Source organism: Echinops telfairi, unplaced genomic scaffold (assembly GCF_000313985.2).
Source record: "Echinops telfairi isolate 266 unplaced genomic scaffold, ASM31398v2 ScPeMD7_16;HRSCAF=60, whole genome shotgun sequence".
Lineage (NCBI taxonomy): Eukaryota > Metazoa > Chordata > Mammalia > Afrosoricida > Tenrecidae > Echinops > Echinops telfairi.
In genome coordinates this window covers 6,301,143-6,319,133 of record NW_022103913.1, presented here as the reverse complement: position 1 = coordinate 6,319,133, position 17,991 = coordinate 6,301,143, and the positions used below count along the sequence as shown (strand labels likewise).

Below are 17,991 nucleotides of genomic sequence, written 5' to 3'. Positions count from 1 at the left end.
CCCACCCCGTAGAAGGGTTTTCCCCCCGGGATCTCAATTAGTAAGGTGTATAGCCAACAGTTAGCTTCCCCAGACCCTGCCAAATCTAAGAGCAATCCAGTCCATTCAACTTCTAGTGGCCCTTTAGGACAGAACAGAACTGCCCCCTCCAGAGTCCACGATGGTCACTCATTGTGGAAGCAGACTGCCACGGAGCACCTAGTGGCTTCCAAACATTGACTCTTGGGGAGCAGTATCCGAGCTCTTTCACAAGCTTTAGCAACTCCGCCAGCAGGTGCTTTACCACCCAAGACTGATACACACAATAAGTCAGTGCTGCCCAGCTAATGCTGCCGCCAATGTCTTGCTTCAAGGATAATTAAAGGTCTAAATGCTACTTGTCACTCACACAGAAAGTTCCCATTGCTCCAGGGGCCCATCTTTGGAAGTCCCTACTAGATGGCTAGTGGTTTGACTTTCCATCTGAATGTCTGCCGACATCCTTGGGCCCTCGCACAGTCCAGATGCCGTATAACAGACCAGCAGTGCCAACGCTGCCTGTAGCCCGGCGACAATGCAGCCTGTAGCCCACGGATTGTATTGGTGCCCCCGCCCCACTCTTCCTGCAGGTGTTTTGGAGAAGACGTGTGCATTAGCATCCCCGATGTGGACGCCTACGTGATGGTTCTGCAGGCCATCGAGCCCCACATCACCCTGCGGGGAACCGAGCGATTCTGGAGGCCTGCCGCTCAGTTTGAAAGTGCCAGAGGGGTGGTCCTCTTCCCAGACATCAAGATTGTGAGCACCTTTGCCAAAGCTGAGCCTCCCGGGGACCTGAAAACCACAGGTACAGTTGCCTATGGGGTTGCAAGGAAAGTGAGCTACACTGTTCGCCATGGCAATGACAAACATTAGTTAAAAACAAACAACTCTGGGCACAATCCCAACGGCCTCCAGGAGAGGCATGGCTTTGCAAATGGCGCCACACCTATATAAAGGCCAGGACGTCACTAAGAAGGCATTGTGCTAAATCAGCGGTTCTCAACCTGTGGGTCATGACCCTTTTGGGGGTTGAACGACCTTTTCACAGGGGTTACCCGATTCAAAACAGTAGCAAAATTACTGTTATGAAGTTTCAACAAAAATAATTTATGGTTGGGGGCGTCACCACAACTTGAGGAACTATATGAAAGGGTTACGGCATCAGGGAGTTTGAGAACCACTGTGCTAAATGATAAAGTGCAAAAAGCAAGGCCCCACATGACCTAGTGTCTGCACCTGGAATGACCCCCACCATGTAAGGGAAGGGGGGCGTTGCCTGGGTCTGGACCCAAAGGCAGCCATCCTCTCAGAGAAGCTCGGTGACAGCCAATTTGTCTCTGCTTCCCTCCACTTTTCTGCAACTGTAAAAATGTACCATAACGGCCCGGTGCTCTTTTGATAATCAGAAGAAAATCTGAAGAAGCACCAACAGTAAAAGCGGTAGCTGCAGTCTAACTCGTACACAGGAAACGGCAGGTCCCATTTCAGAAATATCACGCTGAGCTCCCAGGACACCTCCATGTGACTGTGAAGTAACTGGAATGTAAGCATGTTTTGGGAGGAAAGTCACAATAGTATGGGGACAGGGAGTGGAGAAATGGAGGGAAAGGAAGAAAGGAGAGAGGGAGGGAGGGGAGGAGGGAGGGAGAAGAGGGAACCTTTGCTGCTTCCTCCAAGAGGATTCTCACTTTCCACTCTCCCCCTCCCAAAGTGGCCGCTAATGATGTGCTGGTGCCAGTGGGTCTGAGTCCCAGAAGGGTTGCTTCTGTAATCATCCCAATTCCCCATTGCCTAAACCACCCCGGTCTCCGGTAGGTGGGCTGCCTGGAGAGGCAGCCCTTCATATCTCATAAAAATAGATGGTGCTTTACCTGCTGCCTGGGCCTGGCACTTTCTTACTTGCATGCCAAGGAACATTAGGTCGTGTGATCTTTCCTCTTTCCCTGTCCTCATTTGTAGCTAAACTCAGAGCAGAAAGAAGAGCCTACAACCTCCGTGGTTACGGGCAGGGACAGTGCATTTGCATTCCTTCCACCTGAGGCCAGCACCCAGGCAGTGCGGGTAGGGAAAAAGCAATTATCTGGGCCCACATTTCACCTTCTGTTTATGAGAGTGCATGCCAAGCACACAGCCAAGTGGCCCATAGCTATTATTAGGACTTGATATTTTACCCTCGTTGATAGGATCATCATGGGTGCCTCGATCCAGCAACCTACTGGCATTTGCCACAGAGCCTCAATGACCCCCTCCCCCTGGTCTCCTGCCCCCACTGGCTCACGCTTTGTGCTCTTTCATTCTTCGATCCCCTGTGCATCTGGCACTCTCCTCTGCTCAGACTGTGCACGCTGCTGGCCCGTCGCCCTCCCTGCCCTTCCTTAGTGCTGGCAACCAGGTTTCTGCACTGCCACATAGACCTTGGGTGGGTGGGTGGGCTCAGTCCCCGGCGCTGTGTGCTCCCAGCACTGTGTGCGCCTGATTGCTGAGCCTTCCCTATAACCAAGAACATTTGCTAAACAAGACCAGATGCTCCTGAGGGATCCCTTCAGATCAGTGGGAATCAAGAAGAGTGAGAAAAAGGACCGTACTGGGGTGCCTCCCACGCAGCAGGAACACTCAGCAGCCTCCTGGGGGCAGAAAGAAGCCGGATCCAGCCTAACACGATCGAAACCTCCGAGTGTGGAAAAAGCCTTGCCTGAAGTGTCTATCACTGTGCATTTAGAGTGTGCTAATAATAGCGCACAGCCATAGCGAAGATTGAAAAATTAAGCACACCGCACATTATTTATAATACATATCTAGTGAGGTCAAAAATAGTTCACTCTTAAAAAGTGAAGCAATACAAAATGCATTCACATTTCTTTCTCTCAGCTTTCGTGGATCCTTTTTAATTTATATTTTCATACATGTTTTATAATGTGTATACAATATATTAGTCCCTGGATGTACTTTTATAAGTAAATCTACCGACGTGAAAGCCTGTCTTCACGAATATTTGAATAAAAAGGTACAAGGTTCAAGATATCTGAAGACCCCCACCTCTGAGACGGAGTCAGAACAACATGGGTCTTGTCCCGCTTCGCTCCTCGGGAGAACCCATTCATCTCGTCCCTATAACCTGTGTTTCCTCATTGGCGAGGTGGGGGTCGGAAGAGCACCCCTCTTCATGGTGGCTGTTCTCTCAGAAGTGCCTCGGAAGAAAGGCTGATGATCTACCTCTAAAACGTCCGCAGTTGGAGCCCCCACCCCTCACCCGCGCCCTCCGAGCACAGGTTTCCTCTGACGCGCAGGCGTGGCTGTGCGGCAGAGGGGCTCTGTGCTGTTGATGGCTGTGGGGTCCTGTTCACACCAGCACAGGAGAGTGCCCCATAAGCAAACACAGCACCTGGATTTGAAGGCCGGGTTTCCTGCTTCCTTGGCGCTTTCTCAGACATCCCTTTGTGGTCGTTGGCGTTGCAAAACCAGGCTAGGACAGCTAGCCTGACCAACCTGCTGAAGTTCATCCTGGGGCATAGGCTTAAGTATTCAAACATAGTACCAACCCAGCACCATTTGAGTGGTATGTATAACTGCTGCATGCAAGCCCTTGGGGTAGACACAGCAGACCGAGTCATACTAAGACAGTGATTGTGCCCTTGATAACCCGAGTCTGGTGGGGACACATCCTCACCACCACCACCCCCGCCCCCCACACAGAGATTACGCAGAGAAAGCTACAGGAACATGGGAGAGAGGCATGTATCTCTGCCCTCAGATTAAGAGCTATTGCTTATTGACTACTATGTGCCAGATACTTTAAATTTTATTTATTTATTTTTATTAAATACTTTTATTAGGGGCTCTTACATCTCTTATCACAATGCATACATCCAACCATTGTGTCAAGTACATTTGTACATAGGTTGCCACCATCATTTTCAAAGCATTTTCTTTCTACTTGAGCCCTTGGTATCAGCTCATTTCCCCCCTCCCTTCCCCGCTCTCCCTCTCTCATAAACCCTTGATAAATTATATACTATCATTTTCATATTTTACATCATCCTCTGTCACCCTTCGCCCACTTTTCTGGTGCTCATCCCCCTGGGAGGGGGTTATATGTCGATCCTTGTGATTGATTCCCCCTTTCTACCCCTACCTTCCCCTTATCCTCCTGGTATCTCTACTCTCATTGTTGACCCTGAGGGGTTTAGCTATCCTGGATTCCCAGTGTTGCAGGCTTGTACTTTTTGCAATCCCCTCAAAACCCTTGCTCTCTTTATGGCTGAGGAAAGGGAGTGCTAGGCAATTTGTCTAACGCTAAACAACTTACTAATTGTAGAACTGGCATTGTAGATCATACCGGTGTGTCTAGAGTGCCCTTTCCACTAAACCATGCCACCCAAACTTGGCACCTGTCTGGAGTTAGTCTCAGGCCACAGACCTGAGAGTGTCACTTAGGCAATCGAGACAAGCAGTGGACGTAGTACCCAGGAGCTCCAAACCTCAACCCAGTGTGCGATAACAGAAGGAGATGAGAAAGAGCTATTACCTGAGCTCCTGCTTATGCCTGTGCTTCCCATGTGTCTGTCATTCAATAGCCCCCAGAGCCACGGTCTTAGAAGAAATGCTGCACAATCTAGATTTCTGTGATATTTTGGTGCTTGGAGGAGACTTGGACCCGAGGCATGAGTGCTTAGAGCTCAGCCACAGTGAACTCCACCAACGACACCTGGATGCCACCAACTCCACTGCAGGTTACTCCATCTATGGTAAGTCCATGCCTGACACCTGTCCCCCAATGACATCTTTTCAGAATGACTTTCCCAGGAATCATTAATATGCTGGCAGCTTTGTCATCCATGGAGACATACTGAGAAGCCCCATGAATCAACTGACCCAAGCCCCATGGATCTCCTGACCTCAGGGCATGAATTTCTAAACCCGCGTTAGCAAGTTTCTCTAGCACCCTCTCAGAGTAGGTAGACTCCTTCTCTTACAGTTTGACTTCAGCAAATGTTACAACAGTGTTAGGAACATTAAAATCAAACATTTTAGGCACAATTCAATCAACACAGAAATGCTGTGGATTAGGGCAATTGACTGCTTGAATTTCTGCTTCTTCACATTGTCTATCTGTGAGCAATTTGATGGCTTCAGGAGGACCCCGAGCCCCAGCCCGGCTCTCCTGACTCCAGCTCCTCCTCCTCCTCCTCCTCCTCCACCTCCTCCTCCTCCTCCTTCTCTTCTGCCTCCTGACAACAGGTATGGTCTCTTGTCACAGGTGTGGGCTCCATGAGTCGCTATGAGCAGGTGTTACACCACATCCGCTACCGCAACTGGCATCCAGCTTCACTTGAGGCCCGGCGGTTCCAGATCAAGTGCTCTGAACTAAACGGGCGCTATACTAGCAATGAGTTCAACCTGGAGGTAAGTGGAACCTGCTATTGCCAGGGAAGCCCTGGTTCCCCCATGCATGCCCTCCATCCGTCAGTAGGGCTGTTACAACTGGCGCATCTGCCACTCCTGTCAACAGCACCTCTCCCCATCTTCCCAGGTCAGTGTCCTCCATGAGCTCAGAGTCTCAGACCAGGAGCATGTCAATCACCTCATCGTGCAGCCTCCCTTTCTCCAGTCCGTCCATCACCCTGAGTCTCGGAGCAGCATCCGGCGCAGTTCAGGTAGGGTACCCAGGAGGACTGAACTCCGATCATCAGAGGCCGCTGTGATTTCAGATCTCCTAACCAGAGAATTATGGTGCTGCAGCCATGGGTGCCCAGTGCCAATGGAGGGACCCAGGGATAGACCCTTGTACACCCCGCTTCCGAGGCACCCACTGCCTCAGGGGAGTCGGGAAAGTCAGAAAAGAGTTACACAAACATATAAGGGGCTTAAGAATGTTTATGGGCAAAGTCCAGTATCTGTTTATTCCATTGTTTCAACAAGTGTGACCCCTCATATAATGACAAAGGTTCGTGCTGTGGACCGAGGAAATAGTTTGCTACGCCATTCATGCCCGACTCAATGCTATGCCTTCCATGATGCTTTCCCAGAACCCTTTACACACATACATGCACACGGACAGCACAGCACATGGCAGGGCCCCTGCCCTTCCTTGTGTTTCACCGTTAACCGTGTCACTATCTGGTAGGCACCGTGTGTCCCTCCTAAACTCCACCTGCCTGCTTATAGTGAGAGCTTCTCTGTCATTTGAGAACAGAGCAAGGGAGAGCAGAGTACTAGCATTGATTCAGCATGTATTATATGCCTCCATGAGCCTTGGTGATGCAGTGGGTTAAGTATTGAACTGCTAACCACAAGGTCAGCAGTTCAAATCCATCAGTCTTGCTATATGAGTTGGAATTGACTCAATGGCAGCAGGTTTGTGTCTGCCCCCACTCCCACCCCCAGTTACATGCCTATCCCTGAGCCTGGGAAGTCAGCTGGGTCTATTTACTCTTCACAGGTACCCAGGGGGTCACTCCCTGCCGTTGAGCTGGTTCCAATACATTGCCACCCTACAGGGCAGAATAGAACTGGTCCTGTGGGTTTCTGAGATGGTCACTCTTTACAGGAGTAGAAAGCCTCATCTTTCTCCTCTGGAGCAGCTGACCTTGCAGTTAGGAGCCCAAAACATAGCTCGCCCTGCCACCATGAAATGGGGATTACTAAGTCTTCCGTGTCGATGATGAAGCTTAAGCTGCCGGCCTAGAGAGCTCTAGCCAGGAAGTGGCGGGACAGGCTTCCGCCTGCACGTGGGTGTGATTTCACCTCTGCTGTAGCTCAGCAACGAGCTAGAGCTTTGTTCCCGGCCGTGAGTGGGTCCTTCCTCCTTTCAGTGGTCCCAAGCATCGCCACAGTGGTCATCATCATTTCCGTGTGCATGCTGGTGTTTGTCGTGGCCATGGGTGTGCACCGGGTCCGCATTGCCCACCAGCACTTCCTGCAGGAGACGGAGGCTGCCAAGGAGGCCGAGATGGATTGGGATGACTCTGCACTGACCATTACTGTGAACCCCATGGAGGTAAGCTGCCCCCGAGGGCTGGGGAGCTGGGAGCAGGACGCTTTGGCCTCTAGCCAGCGCAACCCTTCCTGTGCTTCAAGTCTAGCATAGGTCCACTCCTTCTAGAAGCCACACCCCAGCTGTTCTAACCCGCTGGGCTTTCTCTTCTTCAAACTCCGTCCTCACTCTCAATCTGAATGAACCATAGTTTTCCACCACCATGGAATGAAAACACATGAATCGTTCTCACCCCACAAACATCTGAATTGTCTTAAGCAAGCACCATTTGGTGCCTGTCCCCCGCCTCCTGTGTAGTATTTCACTTACAGAAAATCAGCATTAAATTCTTGACTAACTGACAGTAAAAATGAGATGCCTTTGCTCCATGATGCCCACACAGCTCACTTCAAGGCTTAGAATAGGTTAAAACAAAACAAAGCCAATAACAGCACCTGCTGTTTAGTGAACCACCTTTATGTAGACTGTACAGGGTTCTCTCTCTATGCTGCCTCTTTCAATCTTCACAAAATGCCCATGAAGGAGGAGTCTGCTTAGATAGCAGCATGGGAACCAACTCAGAGATGAGAGGTAGATGGCTCAATGGCACAGCTGGTGAAGGCAGAGCCTTCATTCAAACTCAGTATGGCATCACTTGTAAGTTCATTGATTTCCAGTGAGCCATCAGCTCCCAGACTCTAGTCATGGCATCCAAGGCCCCTTCCCTCCAGGCCAGGCATATCCTGCCCTCAGCCCTGCCTGTAGGTGCTGGGTGTCCCGTAGAGGCAGAGATAGGAGAGCAGGGACAGATCCATAAGAGTCCTTGGAAAAGAAAAAAAAAAAAGAAGCCCTGTCTGCTCCCCTGTCGCTCACTACTGATCTCAGGGCTGGCGTGCCCAGGCGCTTGGCCACTCTGAGAACACACGCCGTAGTTGTAGTGCTACACTCACCCTGGTGGGGACTCCGACATCCCCACACTCAGCAGGCTGAGCTCTGAGGAGCATGGGAAACCAGATGAGGGCGCCTGCAGCAGTCCGAGGATAAGGGCTCACGTGTCATTGAGGCACAAGGAGGGAGATCCTCTGGGGCTAGAGTGTTCAGGGAAGATTCAGTGGAAGAGACTGGCCCAAGCACAGCTCTGAAGAAGGGGTAGGATTTGGGATGGGCAGAGGTAGAAAAGTAAGTATTCCATTAAGTCCAGGGAGGGCACACATCACCTGTGTCCTGTGTCACCCATTCAAGACCCATCTAGGGGTGACATGTGAGATGTGGCCGGGAGAGGGTCTCTAGCACCACAAACTCCTTCTCTCCCTGCAACCTAGAAACACGGAGAACCAGGACGTGGAGAGGACGAGACGGAAGAGGAGGAGGAGGAAGTAGAGGAAGACATCAGCTCCAGCAGCAGCGACTCGGATGACAGTGAAGAGGAGGAGGAGGGGGAGGAGGAGATGGGCCGAGGCAGACATGGGCAGAGTGGAGTTAGGAAAGCCCAGCTGGAGTGGGATGACTCCACCCTTCCCTACTAGCACCCGGCCATCTGCGCCCAGCCTGTGTGTCCCTTTTGTAAACATGTTCCCCCCACTGTCTGCTCAAGTTTATCACACCTTGCCTCTGGTTTCTGTGACAGGTCTGGAAGGCCTGCCCCAGGCTTCTGCAACACACTCCCCTTCATTCCGTGGATACTCCTCATGTCCCAGCCCTGGGGAAATCCCAAGAAGCCCAGCATTGGCCTAAGTGGGGACTGTAGGCTGGCCTTCCTCCTGTAGCCCCTCACTCGCCCTCTCTGAGTTCCCCCCGCATCCTGGAGCTCACGTGTAAAATTCTGCCTTTGCTCTTTTCTGCAGGGGAGAGCTTGGCCTTTCTGTCTCTCGCCTCTCCTAGTCTCACTGCCCCCCCCCCCAAGCGCTTGGTTTCCAACTCACTGTGCGTGCACCGACTAAATGGCCCCCCTCCACACAGAGCCACAGGTTCTCCTTACCCAGCCCCTCCAGGCTGCAGGGAGGTGGGGTGAGCTCACACACCTAAGGTCTTGTTACTTAACACACTTTTATGGACAGCCCTTGTTGAGGCAGGATAAATTCACAGGAAAAGGAGTACATGTGTACACACACACACACACACACACACAGTGTGGAGGGCCTCCATGTTAGCTCCTTTCTGAGGTCACATAAGCTTCAGTGAAAAACCAGAAACCAAGAGCAGGTCTTTGACAATGGCAGAGCCTGGTCCACAGCCAAGTGACTGAGCTGGGCTTCCTGACCAGCTGGGATGCTCACCGCTCAAAATCATCGCACCCAGCATGCTGTCAACTCAGACATGGTCCAAGGCTCAGCAGCCTAGCAGCCAAGAGTCTGCGGAAGGGCTGATGATACAGCACAGGGGGCTTCACACGGATGCAAATCAGGAGGATGGGTGGAGGTGGTTAGGCTGTGTCCCAGACTAGACGGCGGCCTGGGCTTGACCAGACTCCTCATCACAGGGTCTCATGGCCCGTCTCCTATTTCACACTTTTTCTTTTGAGAAGACACATTCCTCTCCGATGTTTTAGAGCTCAAGCGTAAACTGTTCTGAGAATAAATGGAATGTTTGGACATTTCACTGCTAGGAATTAGAAGCATGTTTGCGATAATAGCTTTTTCTTTCTTTTCCCCATAAAAGGAGCAGCCTTTGGGGGGAGGGCAAAGGTATCTAAAACCTAATTCTCTCTTCCTTTCTTCTTTTTTAATAAGGAAATCTTTTCCATCTCTGTCCTAACACGGACACTTTATGATGAGAACGGTTGCTATAGGAACTGGTCTGTGATCTTTCGTGCCCAAGAAACAAGCTGGCAAGAATTAAGGCTGTGGTAGGACTTTTGTGACACTCGGAAATGAGCTCTGTTTAAATTGTGAGCTCCTCTTGCCCTCAGTACCCACAGTCCACTCTCCGCTGCCCAGCCCTCCCTGCCTCAAGTCCAGCCCATTTTGGCTGGTCCCTGGTCAAAGTGGCATTTGGGTTAAAAAGACAATTTAAAATCTGTCCCTGTGCTATCAAAGCAGGGGGTGCTTAAGAAGTGAGAGAGGATTACCAATGTCTTCTGGTATGATCCCCCACCCCCCAATCCCCCCTCAGGGTCTGTGGCAGGGGCAGGTCTTTACAGGCTTCTGATTTGGGAGACCCTCTTCATGCAGCTGGTCCCATCTCCTAAAGTGCTTTTGACGTCTGTTCCCTCCATGGAGTCTGGAGATGACCCTGTGAGGTAGTTGGGCCCTCTCCTGTTAGACACAGCTTGTCCATGAGTGTTCTGAGGCTCGGAGATGGCTCGGGGTCTTCGCAGAGACACTCAGCATTACAGACAAGACTGGACGCCCCGGCCCCCATTCCTGCCCACAACCTTGATGCTTCTTATGTACGCTGTGATGCACCTAATAGGCACTTCTGGATACTACCGTGTGCTAAGCGCTCTCCCCACACCTGTGCCAATGGGGAGACTATGGGAGATCAGCTCTTGTCCTCAGAGACTTGAACGAGAGCAGAAACAGTCATAGAAACTATCCAGAGAGATGAGAGGGAGGGAGAGAAGTCCCGGGAAGCAGTGGGACATGTCCACACCCTCGACTGCTGGACAGCGATATGGAGTGCACGCTCGCTGGCAGGAAGTAGACGCTCCTCTTATGGAGTCTCCCAGCCAAGTCGTCTTTTTTTTTTAAGTCAGGCTGTCTCTGCACATTGGCAAGAAGGACATTTCTAGGATGGTTAGTCCTCACAGTCTCCTTATTCAAATAATAGATGTTCAGCTAAAAGCTGGTTGCAATCTTCAGAAATTATGGTGGTGGAGTGAATACTTTACATGTTTAAAAGCAGTTCTTTTGAAATTCAATTTTGGTTTTAAATACTTAAGTCTTATGCTGAGGAGAGCACTTCCTCTCGGCTTAGTCTTTCAGGGTTGGTTGGGGTCCGCGTGCCCTTTGGCTGCCTCTGATGCTTCATTGTTTATTCCTGGGGAGGCAGCCCTTTGGAGCATTGTGAAGCCTGTGTGTGTCTGGGGGGCTTTGGCCAGGGGAGGGGAGAAAACAAGTGAGAGTGGTACTTAGCTAGGGCAACGGTGAAGAATCATTTGAGGAGGTCTTTGGTGACTACACAGATTAACAGCAATCCAAAGGAGCCCTTTCCCTTAGCTCTGGCTGTGAGGGGTCATATTGTGAGGCAGTGGGACTATGATGTTGCATCAGCAGACATATCATTTCCCAATTACCAATTCATCACTATGGTGAGCATATCACCGGAGCCAACCCAGCCCCAACCCACAACTGTCTAGTTCATAGAACTCTGTATGTCCAGGATTTCCAGGAAGCCCTGGCAGTGTAATGCTCACTGTTTGGGCTGGGAACAGCAAGGGCAGCAGTTCAAAACCACCAGCTACTCTGAGGGAGATAGGCAGGGCTTTCTACTCCCCAAAAGAGGTACAGTCTGGGAACTCACGGGGGCAGTTCTACTCTGTCCTATAGGGTCACCATGAGTCCCCATCAACTCGATGGAATTAAGAGGTTTGACAGGATTTCCAGACTGACACATCTTTTTTTCCATTAAGGGGTTGGTGGGTTTGAAGTATTAACCTTTTGGTTACAATCAAGGGTTTTAAGCACTCTGTCACCAGGTCTCCTTAAAATGGGGACAATTATGTAAAAGCAATGCAGCTTCAGGGAGTATCCAGGTGAGTGATGGGTGACATAATGTGCCCTCCATGAGCTATTCTGACCACAAGTGAAACCTATCATTAATCAGCCAACCCTGATCCAGCCTCCATATGGCTAGCATCCCAGAACCAAAACTCCCAGATGGCCTGGACAACCTGTGACCTCTCATCCAGACGTCAGCATGCAGGCAGATGCAGGCGCATGCCAGGGAGGAGCAGCTGACCAATTTGGCCCCAGGCCGGGCGCTGTAAAAGCCACAGACAAAAATAGAACAGCTCAAACGTCTTGGGTGATTCCCGTGGCCATCCATCAGAGGAAGAAGAGCTTGGGTGGGGGAAAGAGCTGTACAGGAGTTACTCACACGGAGTATAGGACCAGGGTAGGAGCCACTCTTTAGTCAGCTAATTAATGGCCTGTCTTAAAGACTGCTAAAAACATTCTCCAGTAGATTTGATCAACCGAGTCCTGGTGGCGTTGGGCTTCTAATCACAATGTCAGCAGTTTGAATCCGCCAGCCACACCTCAAAAGGATGAGGCTTTCTACTCCTGTACAGAAACCGGCAGAGCCTAGGTCTACCTTTTCGACAGGGTCACTATGTGTCAGAATCGGCTCAATGGCAGTGAGTTTGATTAAATGGCATAAACCTGACACTTAATGGTTTCCGTGGGATCTCTTTGAGCTATTACTTCCTTGCATTGATTCAACCACCCTATCAGAGTTAGACCAACTCCCTTTGGCATGAACAGCCCCCTGCATTCCCCTGACTCCTGGTTTGAAACAATGCCTTACACTCCTGTCCACCAGGGGGCGGCAGACCGTTTCTGTAAAGGACCGTATAGTAAATATTTTAGATTTTGCTGGACAACCAGTCACAAGTACTCAACTCTGCTGCGCTGGTATGGATACTGTCCACTCAAAACTAAACATTGTGTCCCAGTAAAACATTACTTATGGATTATGGGAAGCCAGGCAATTTGATTCATTTAATTTCCACATGTGAAATTTGATTCTTTTAATTTTACTTTCAGTCATTGAAAAACGTAAAATTATGTTTGCACCGGTTTACAAAAACTAACAGGAGGCCAAATGTGGCTACAGGCCATACTTTGCTAACTTCATGCCTGAAAGCAGCCTTCTATCTGCCAAGAGAAAGCAAATTGCTGCCTTAGAAGCCTTGGCCTTTCTAAGTGTAATATGAAAACCCCGTAGTCCTCCATCAAGTTCTTTTAGAAGGCTGTGCTTGGGGAAGGAAAAAGAAAAGTATATATATAAGAACAAAAGCAAATCACTTGTTACTTGTTGAATCGATTCAGACTCAGACAGAAAGGATGTTGAAAGGCTGGGCTGCAGGAAGCTGACTGATCCCTGAGCAGTAGCTCTGGGAGCCATGGGTGAACTCCCCTCAGTCTCCGTGCTCCCTTGCCAGCCAGCCCAGAACTATTTCTGGGTAGGAGTGTTCATTATCACAGATGGAGTTTCAGGCCAGCCCTGCTCGGGTCAGTGTTCTGCAATGATCCTAAAGACTTGTGACTGTTCGAATCAGTACCAAGCCCGACCCAGCAGACATTAAAATGAGCAGTCTGCTTGTTCTTGTGACTCAATATTAGCATGAAAACAAAAAAGAGGGCCTCTTCTTCACTTTCTCTCATTGAATGAACTAAATACATTTTATTAAGAAGGGGAAAGGGGCTACTTCAAAAGAATTTGCAAGCCCAAAATAGATTATTTCCCAGCCTTTGGGGGATCCCCAAAGCTGCATGCAATGCCCTCGGAATGGCTAGAATGGTACCAGAGTCCCAATCTGCAACATGCACTGATTGAGGCTGACAAGCCAAAGTCCTTGGCTCAAGTTCATTTTCATCTAACAGTTTCCATTGTCCAGCTGTGGGCAAAGGAAATGAGCAGTGAACATCTTGAAGTCTGTTCCAGCACCCTCACTCCCCTGTCTTTATTTTCTCTGCCTGATAAATGTATGCTGTACTGACTCTAGCTCTTGCTCTCGTTTCCTCTTGGCATGAACTGGAAATGGAGGCTGGCTTTACAAGGGCTATGAATTAGGAGCCAGGGAGACAATAAAGAGACTGCAAAAGTCCCCTGCACTGGAACCAGGAAGCAATCAGATGCTCCCTGCATGCGGTCAGTGAGCAGATGGGATTTGGTGTTTGCAGCGATGCTCGATGTAATTCTGCAAATCCTCCCTGGACACCCGTGGTGTGTCAGGCCGTGTGCCAGGTATGGGAGGAGGAAGGATGAACGAGGTCTTGTGAGGTGTTGAGATCTTCCTTCACCACGTTAGAGGATGTCAGAGTAGTCCAGACTGTTTGGGGCAGAGGAGTCACGGCTTGGGGAGAGAGGCTGACTTGCTTGGGAAGTTCTCATGCTGGCTTGGATGGTAGATATGTGCTGGGAAGCATCCTGGTGCATGGTGCTGAGAGAGGCTGATGCGATCTCTGGGAAGAAAGCAATGTGTCACTTGTCATTGTTGCAGGGTGCCGTTGGGTCCGGTTTCAGTCCATCGGGTCCAGGTGACTGAGGAGAACTGCCCTGTAGACGTTCCTCAGATCGAATCTATATGGATCAGCTCTCCAGGTCTTTTCTCCTGACGAGGATCAGGGTAGGTCCAGTGGTTGGCCTTTCAGTTAGCAGCAGCCAAGAGCATAAACCTTGTGCCATGAAGGTCCCTTTTGTATCTCTCGATGCCTCATTGTGCCCATGCTTGCCGTAGTTCATTTGAGAGGGAAGCCAGTCACCCTGCTGATGCCTGAGATTCAGTGGCTGGACCAGTGACATGCTCAAAGGTGAATTGCAGCCAGTCAGACATGGAAAGTTAGGAAGGGTCATCGAGGCAAGGGGTCAGCATGAACAGAGACCTGGATCCCCAACTCTTGCCTTACATGGACTCACAGGTTACATTCTCAAGGCAAGAAGAACAACTTATCTATTTTAGGACATTCTGTACCCAGTACACAGCATGTGCTTGATAATATTTCATCGCATCCCAGTAGTTACCTGACCTCAATAAATGGACTTGGGTTGAAAAAGTAGGCCGTCCCCAAAGAGTAAGACGCCTCCACCTTCTCTCTTAGTTTGTGAATCAAGGTCCTTGCGGAAGTCAGAAGGAGGGGGAGTGGAAGTGCAGAAGAGGGTGGACCACATTCTGGGCACCCAAATGCAAAAAGAGCAGGGGCGGGATTGTTCCCAGCTGGAATCATGAAAGGAGTCCCAAGGCGAGGAGCAGAGGAGATGAACCCTGATGAATCCCACTTACTCCTCCCTGTAAGTCCTGGGCAGGATCCAACACAAGAGAGAACCCTAACTTGTTAATGACTCGGCCTCTGCCACTCTCAAGTTTTCTGCCAGATTCTTGCTGAGGAGACTCATCAAGATGAAGCCCAAGCCCCCTTAGACTAATGCAAAGAGGGCAACAACGTGAAAAGGACCCAAACACAGACGGTGTGTAGTAGTCACAGGCAACAGAAACATGTTGGCTTTCATGTCTGTTTGACTTTCATTTTAAGTGAAAATGCATCTCTGCTTTCTGGACGCTTTTTCCCCTGAGAATTTCAGATCAAAACGGTGCACAGAGGGAGAAAGGTTATGGGTTCTTTGCCCCAGCAGAAAGAGCTATCAGAGATGTGAGTTCAGAGCCCACAGGTTGTGCAGGTGTCTAGAAGCAGAGGCTATACCCACAAATCTCAGCGACAGATATTCAGGACGTAGGGAGAAGGGAAGGGACTCAGTAGGACCTCTGTGACAGAGGGGTTGTGCTGGTGCCTCTGGGTCACAGATAGGAATGTCATTTGTGTATTCAGTCTTGGAGACAACACTCATCCTCTATTCTACTCAGCTGGGAAAACAAGAACCTAGAGCCCACCCTCACTGACCCGAAGCTCCCGTAGGAGGCTGTGACGGAATCTAGAAGAGCACATTGTCACTTGCCAAGTTTAAGGTGATGGAAATAAGCAGATGCCTTTCTTTTCGGAGGGGGAGGAAGAGAGACCCCATACCGAGGGCAGATCACTCAAGAAGCAAGCAAAACAATAAGGCAGGAATGGTGACTCAACCAGGGAAGGAATAAACACAGCCCCCACAAGAACTTTACTTCGTATGGAAAGCATAGCCAGCTTTCCAAAACGACAGCTCCATCTGACCATGGGACACAAAGGTGGCCAAATCACTTGCTTCCCGAGCCAGACCTCACTCTGATGGGCCCCCTCAAGAATAGACCACCTGGTTGCTTCCAACTTGACCTCCGTGACTTCCAAAGAGTTGTTGACATCCTAAGTTTGATGGACTTGATGAGAGATAAGAATGTGTTTAGAAAAGAAATTGAATGTAGAAGTTACTTGTTTCCCAAGAAATCTGTAGGTATTAAAAGTCGGGTGTTTATGTTATTGGCATGGGCATTATAATGTTGGTAGGGAAGAGAGTGATTTGGTGGAACATTCATTTGAGAGATTAGTGAGTGTGTTAAATATAAATTGTCAGAGGGAAGTAAGCTAAAGACAGCTAGCAAATATTACACGTATACATACCAAAGGTATAGATATCTGTATAGTACAGACATGAGAGGGAGAATCAAGATGTCAATATTCCCAACACAATTGCAATCCTTTAGAAGCACTGGTTTGTATGTTATACTTTTCCCTGTTTACTCTGAGCTCTCAATGCACTGGGACCAGTGAGTGGCACATAGTAGGGTTTTGATGAATATTGGAAATTGAATTTTTATAAATATTGGAAATATTAGAAAATACTGTCACTACTTGATAGGACCCTGTAGTATCACTATACCCAAAATTAAGTGAGCAAGAAGAATGAGTTTGGCCACCTCCTCTTTTCAGGTAATCATGGCCTAGCTGAATAGACCACTGAATTTACCCATTCATTGCAATAGGAGTAGAGACAGGGGCACATATACACACACACACTTGGTTTGTACACACTTAGATCACACCTGCACAATCCCCAACAAGTTCTTTCTATAGGGAATGAATCCTGGGGCTCCTCTCCCATGTTCCCTGCCATTCCCTAAGTCATTGGTAAATGCTGTTAAATTGTACCAATTTCAGGCACAATTCTGTAAACTTGCTGGGTTTAGCTAGACGTTTAGTGATTTCTTCTTCCAGCCCTCTCCTTCTTTCCTTATCTGGAGACGTCACTCCTCTGTAGGAGCCTGTGGAGGCTGTTTATATACACAGGTGTTCAACCACACTGTGATAAGGGTCTGAGATAAAGAGGAGAGAAAGCATTTCTCAATAGGCTGGGCAGAGCAGCTCCTCTTTCCCCTCCAATGGTGGTCCAGTGTATACCTGGCACGTCTCAGACTGCCATGCCCTTCAAGCGGCTTCCAAGAGCAAAACTTTCTTGTCTAGAAAATGTGTTTATTTGTGAAATATACTACCATGTGTGTATGAGTGAGGGACAATGTGAACCCTGGGATATCTTGTTATAAGGACTGTGCATTTATAGAAAATCGAAGCTAATTTTAGAAGAGTACATCATCATCTTGCTCAGTAAACAAGGTTGTCCCAATTGCAGAGGCTCAGAGAAAATTCCCTTCCCCTCCCTACACCTTCTCTCCCCACCCCCTCCCCGAGTTGAATGGCCATATCCACTGCAGACTGACCCAGTGCGGTGCTTAGAGTCTGTATGCAGATAACGGCAGAGCAAGGAAGGGAGAACCATGACAGAAATCTGTTGGACCTCTTCCCATGACTCTGATCTTTCCCGAGTTTGAATCACAAACTTTACATTTCTAATGATTAAGATCCTTTCCTTTTCCAAGTAATTTGTTAAATACCTATTCAACACAGACAGATATTTATTTTCCACCTTGGCTTGGAAATGCCTACAAACTGATTCAGGTTGGTGGTCACAATGACACTTTCTGTGAATTGGTGAATAAATCTGATTTTAGAATTTCACAAAAAAAGAGGCCTCTGAGAGTTTTTATTCTTCCGGGGATGTGATGTTGAGAGCTTCGGGGGCTGGTTTGGTGATCTCTGGGTCACTTCCCTCATCCCATGCTTCAGTGGGCATGTGACGTGGGCATGAGGGGTGTGGGACCTGAGGGTGATACGATGAGGGATGTGGGACATGAAAAGTGGGAGCCTGGCAAACAGACCCCATCGGCTTGAGAGCCAGATGCATTGTGGTTTGGTTTTTTCAGTCATTTTATTAGGGTCTCATACAACTCTTATCACAATCCATGCATACATCAATTGTGTAAAGCACATTTGTACATTCAGTGCCCTCATCATTCTCAAAACATTTGCTCTCCACTTAAGCCCCTGGCATCAGGTCCTCCTTTTCCCCCC

At 49.2% G+C, this 17,991-nt stretch overlaps 1 protein-coding gene across 1 annotated transcript in view; it reads left to right on the top strand.

Annotated features, from left to right (window-relative positions):
* Positions 1–11,432, top strand: part of CLSTN2 (calsyntenin 2) — a 444,992-nt gene extending 433,560 nt beyond the window's left edge. Inside the window, exons 12-17 of the mRNA XM_004712113.2 lie at positions 609–826; positions 4,596–4,766; positions 5,279–5,424; positions 5,552–5,675; positions 6,834–7,018; positions 8,317–11,432. Of these exons, the coding sequence (XP_004712170.1) occupies positions 609–826; positions 4,596–4,766; positions 5,279–5,424; positions 5,552–5,675; positions 6,834–7,018; positions 8,317–8,520 (1,048 nt within the window). The 3' untranslated portion in view covers positions 8,521–11,432. The remainder of the gene's footprint in view (positions 1–608; positions 827–4,595; positions 4,767–5,278; positions 5,425–5,551; positions 5,676–6,833; positions 7,019–8,316) is intronic.
* Positions 11,433–17,991: the final 6,559 nt, after the last annotated feature.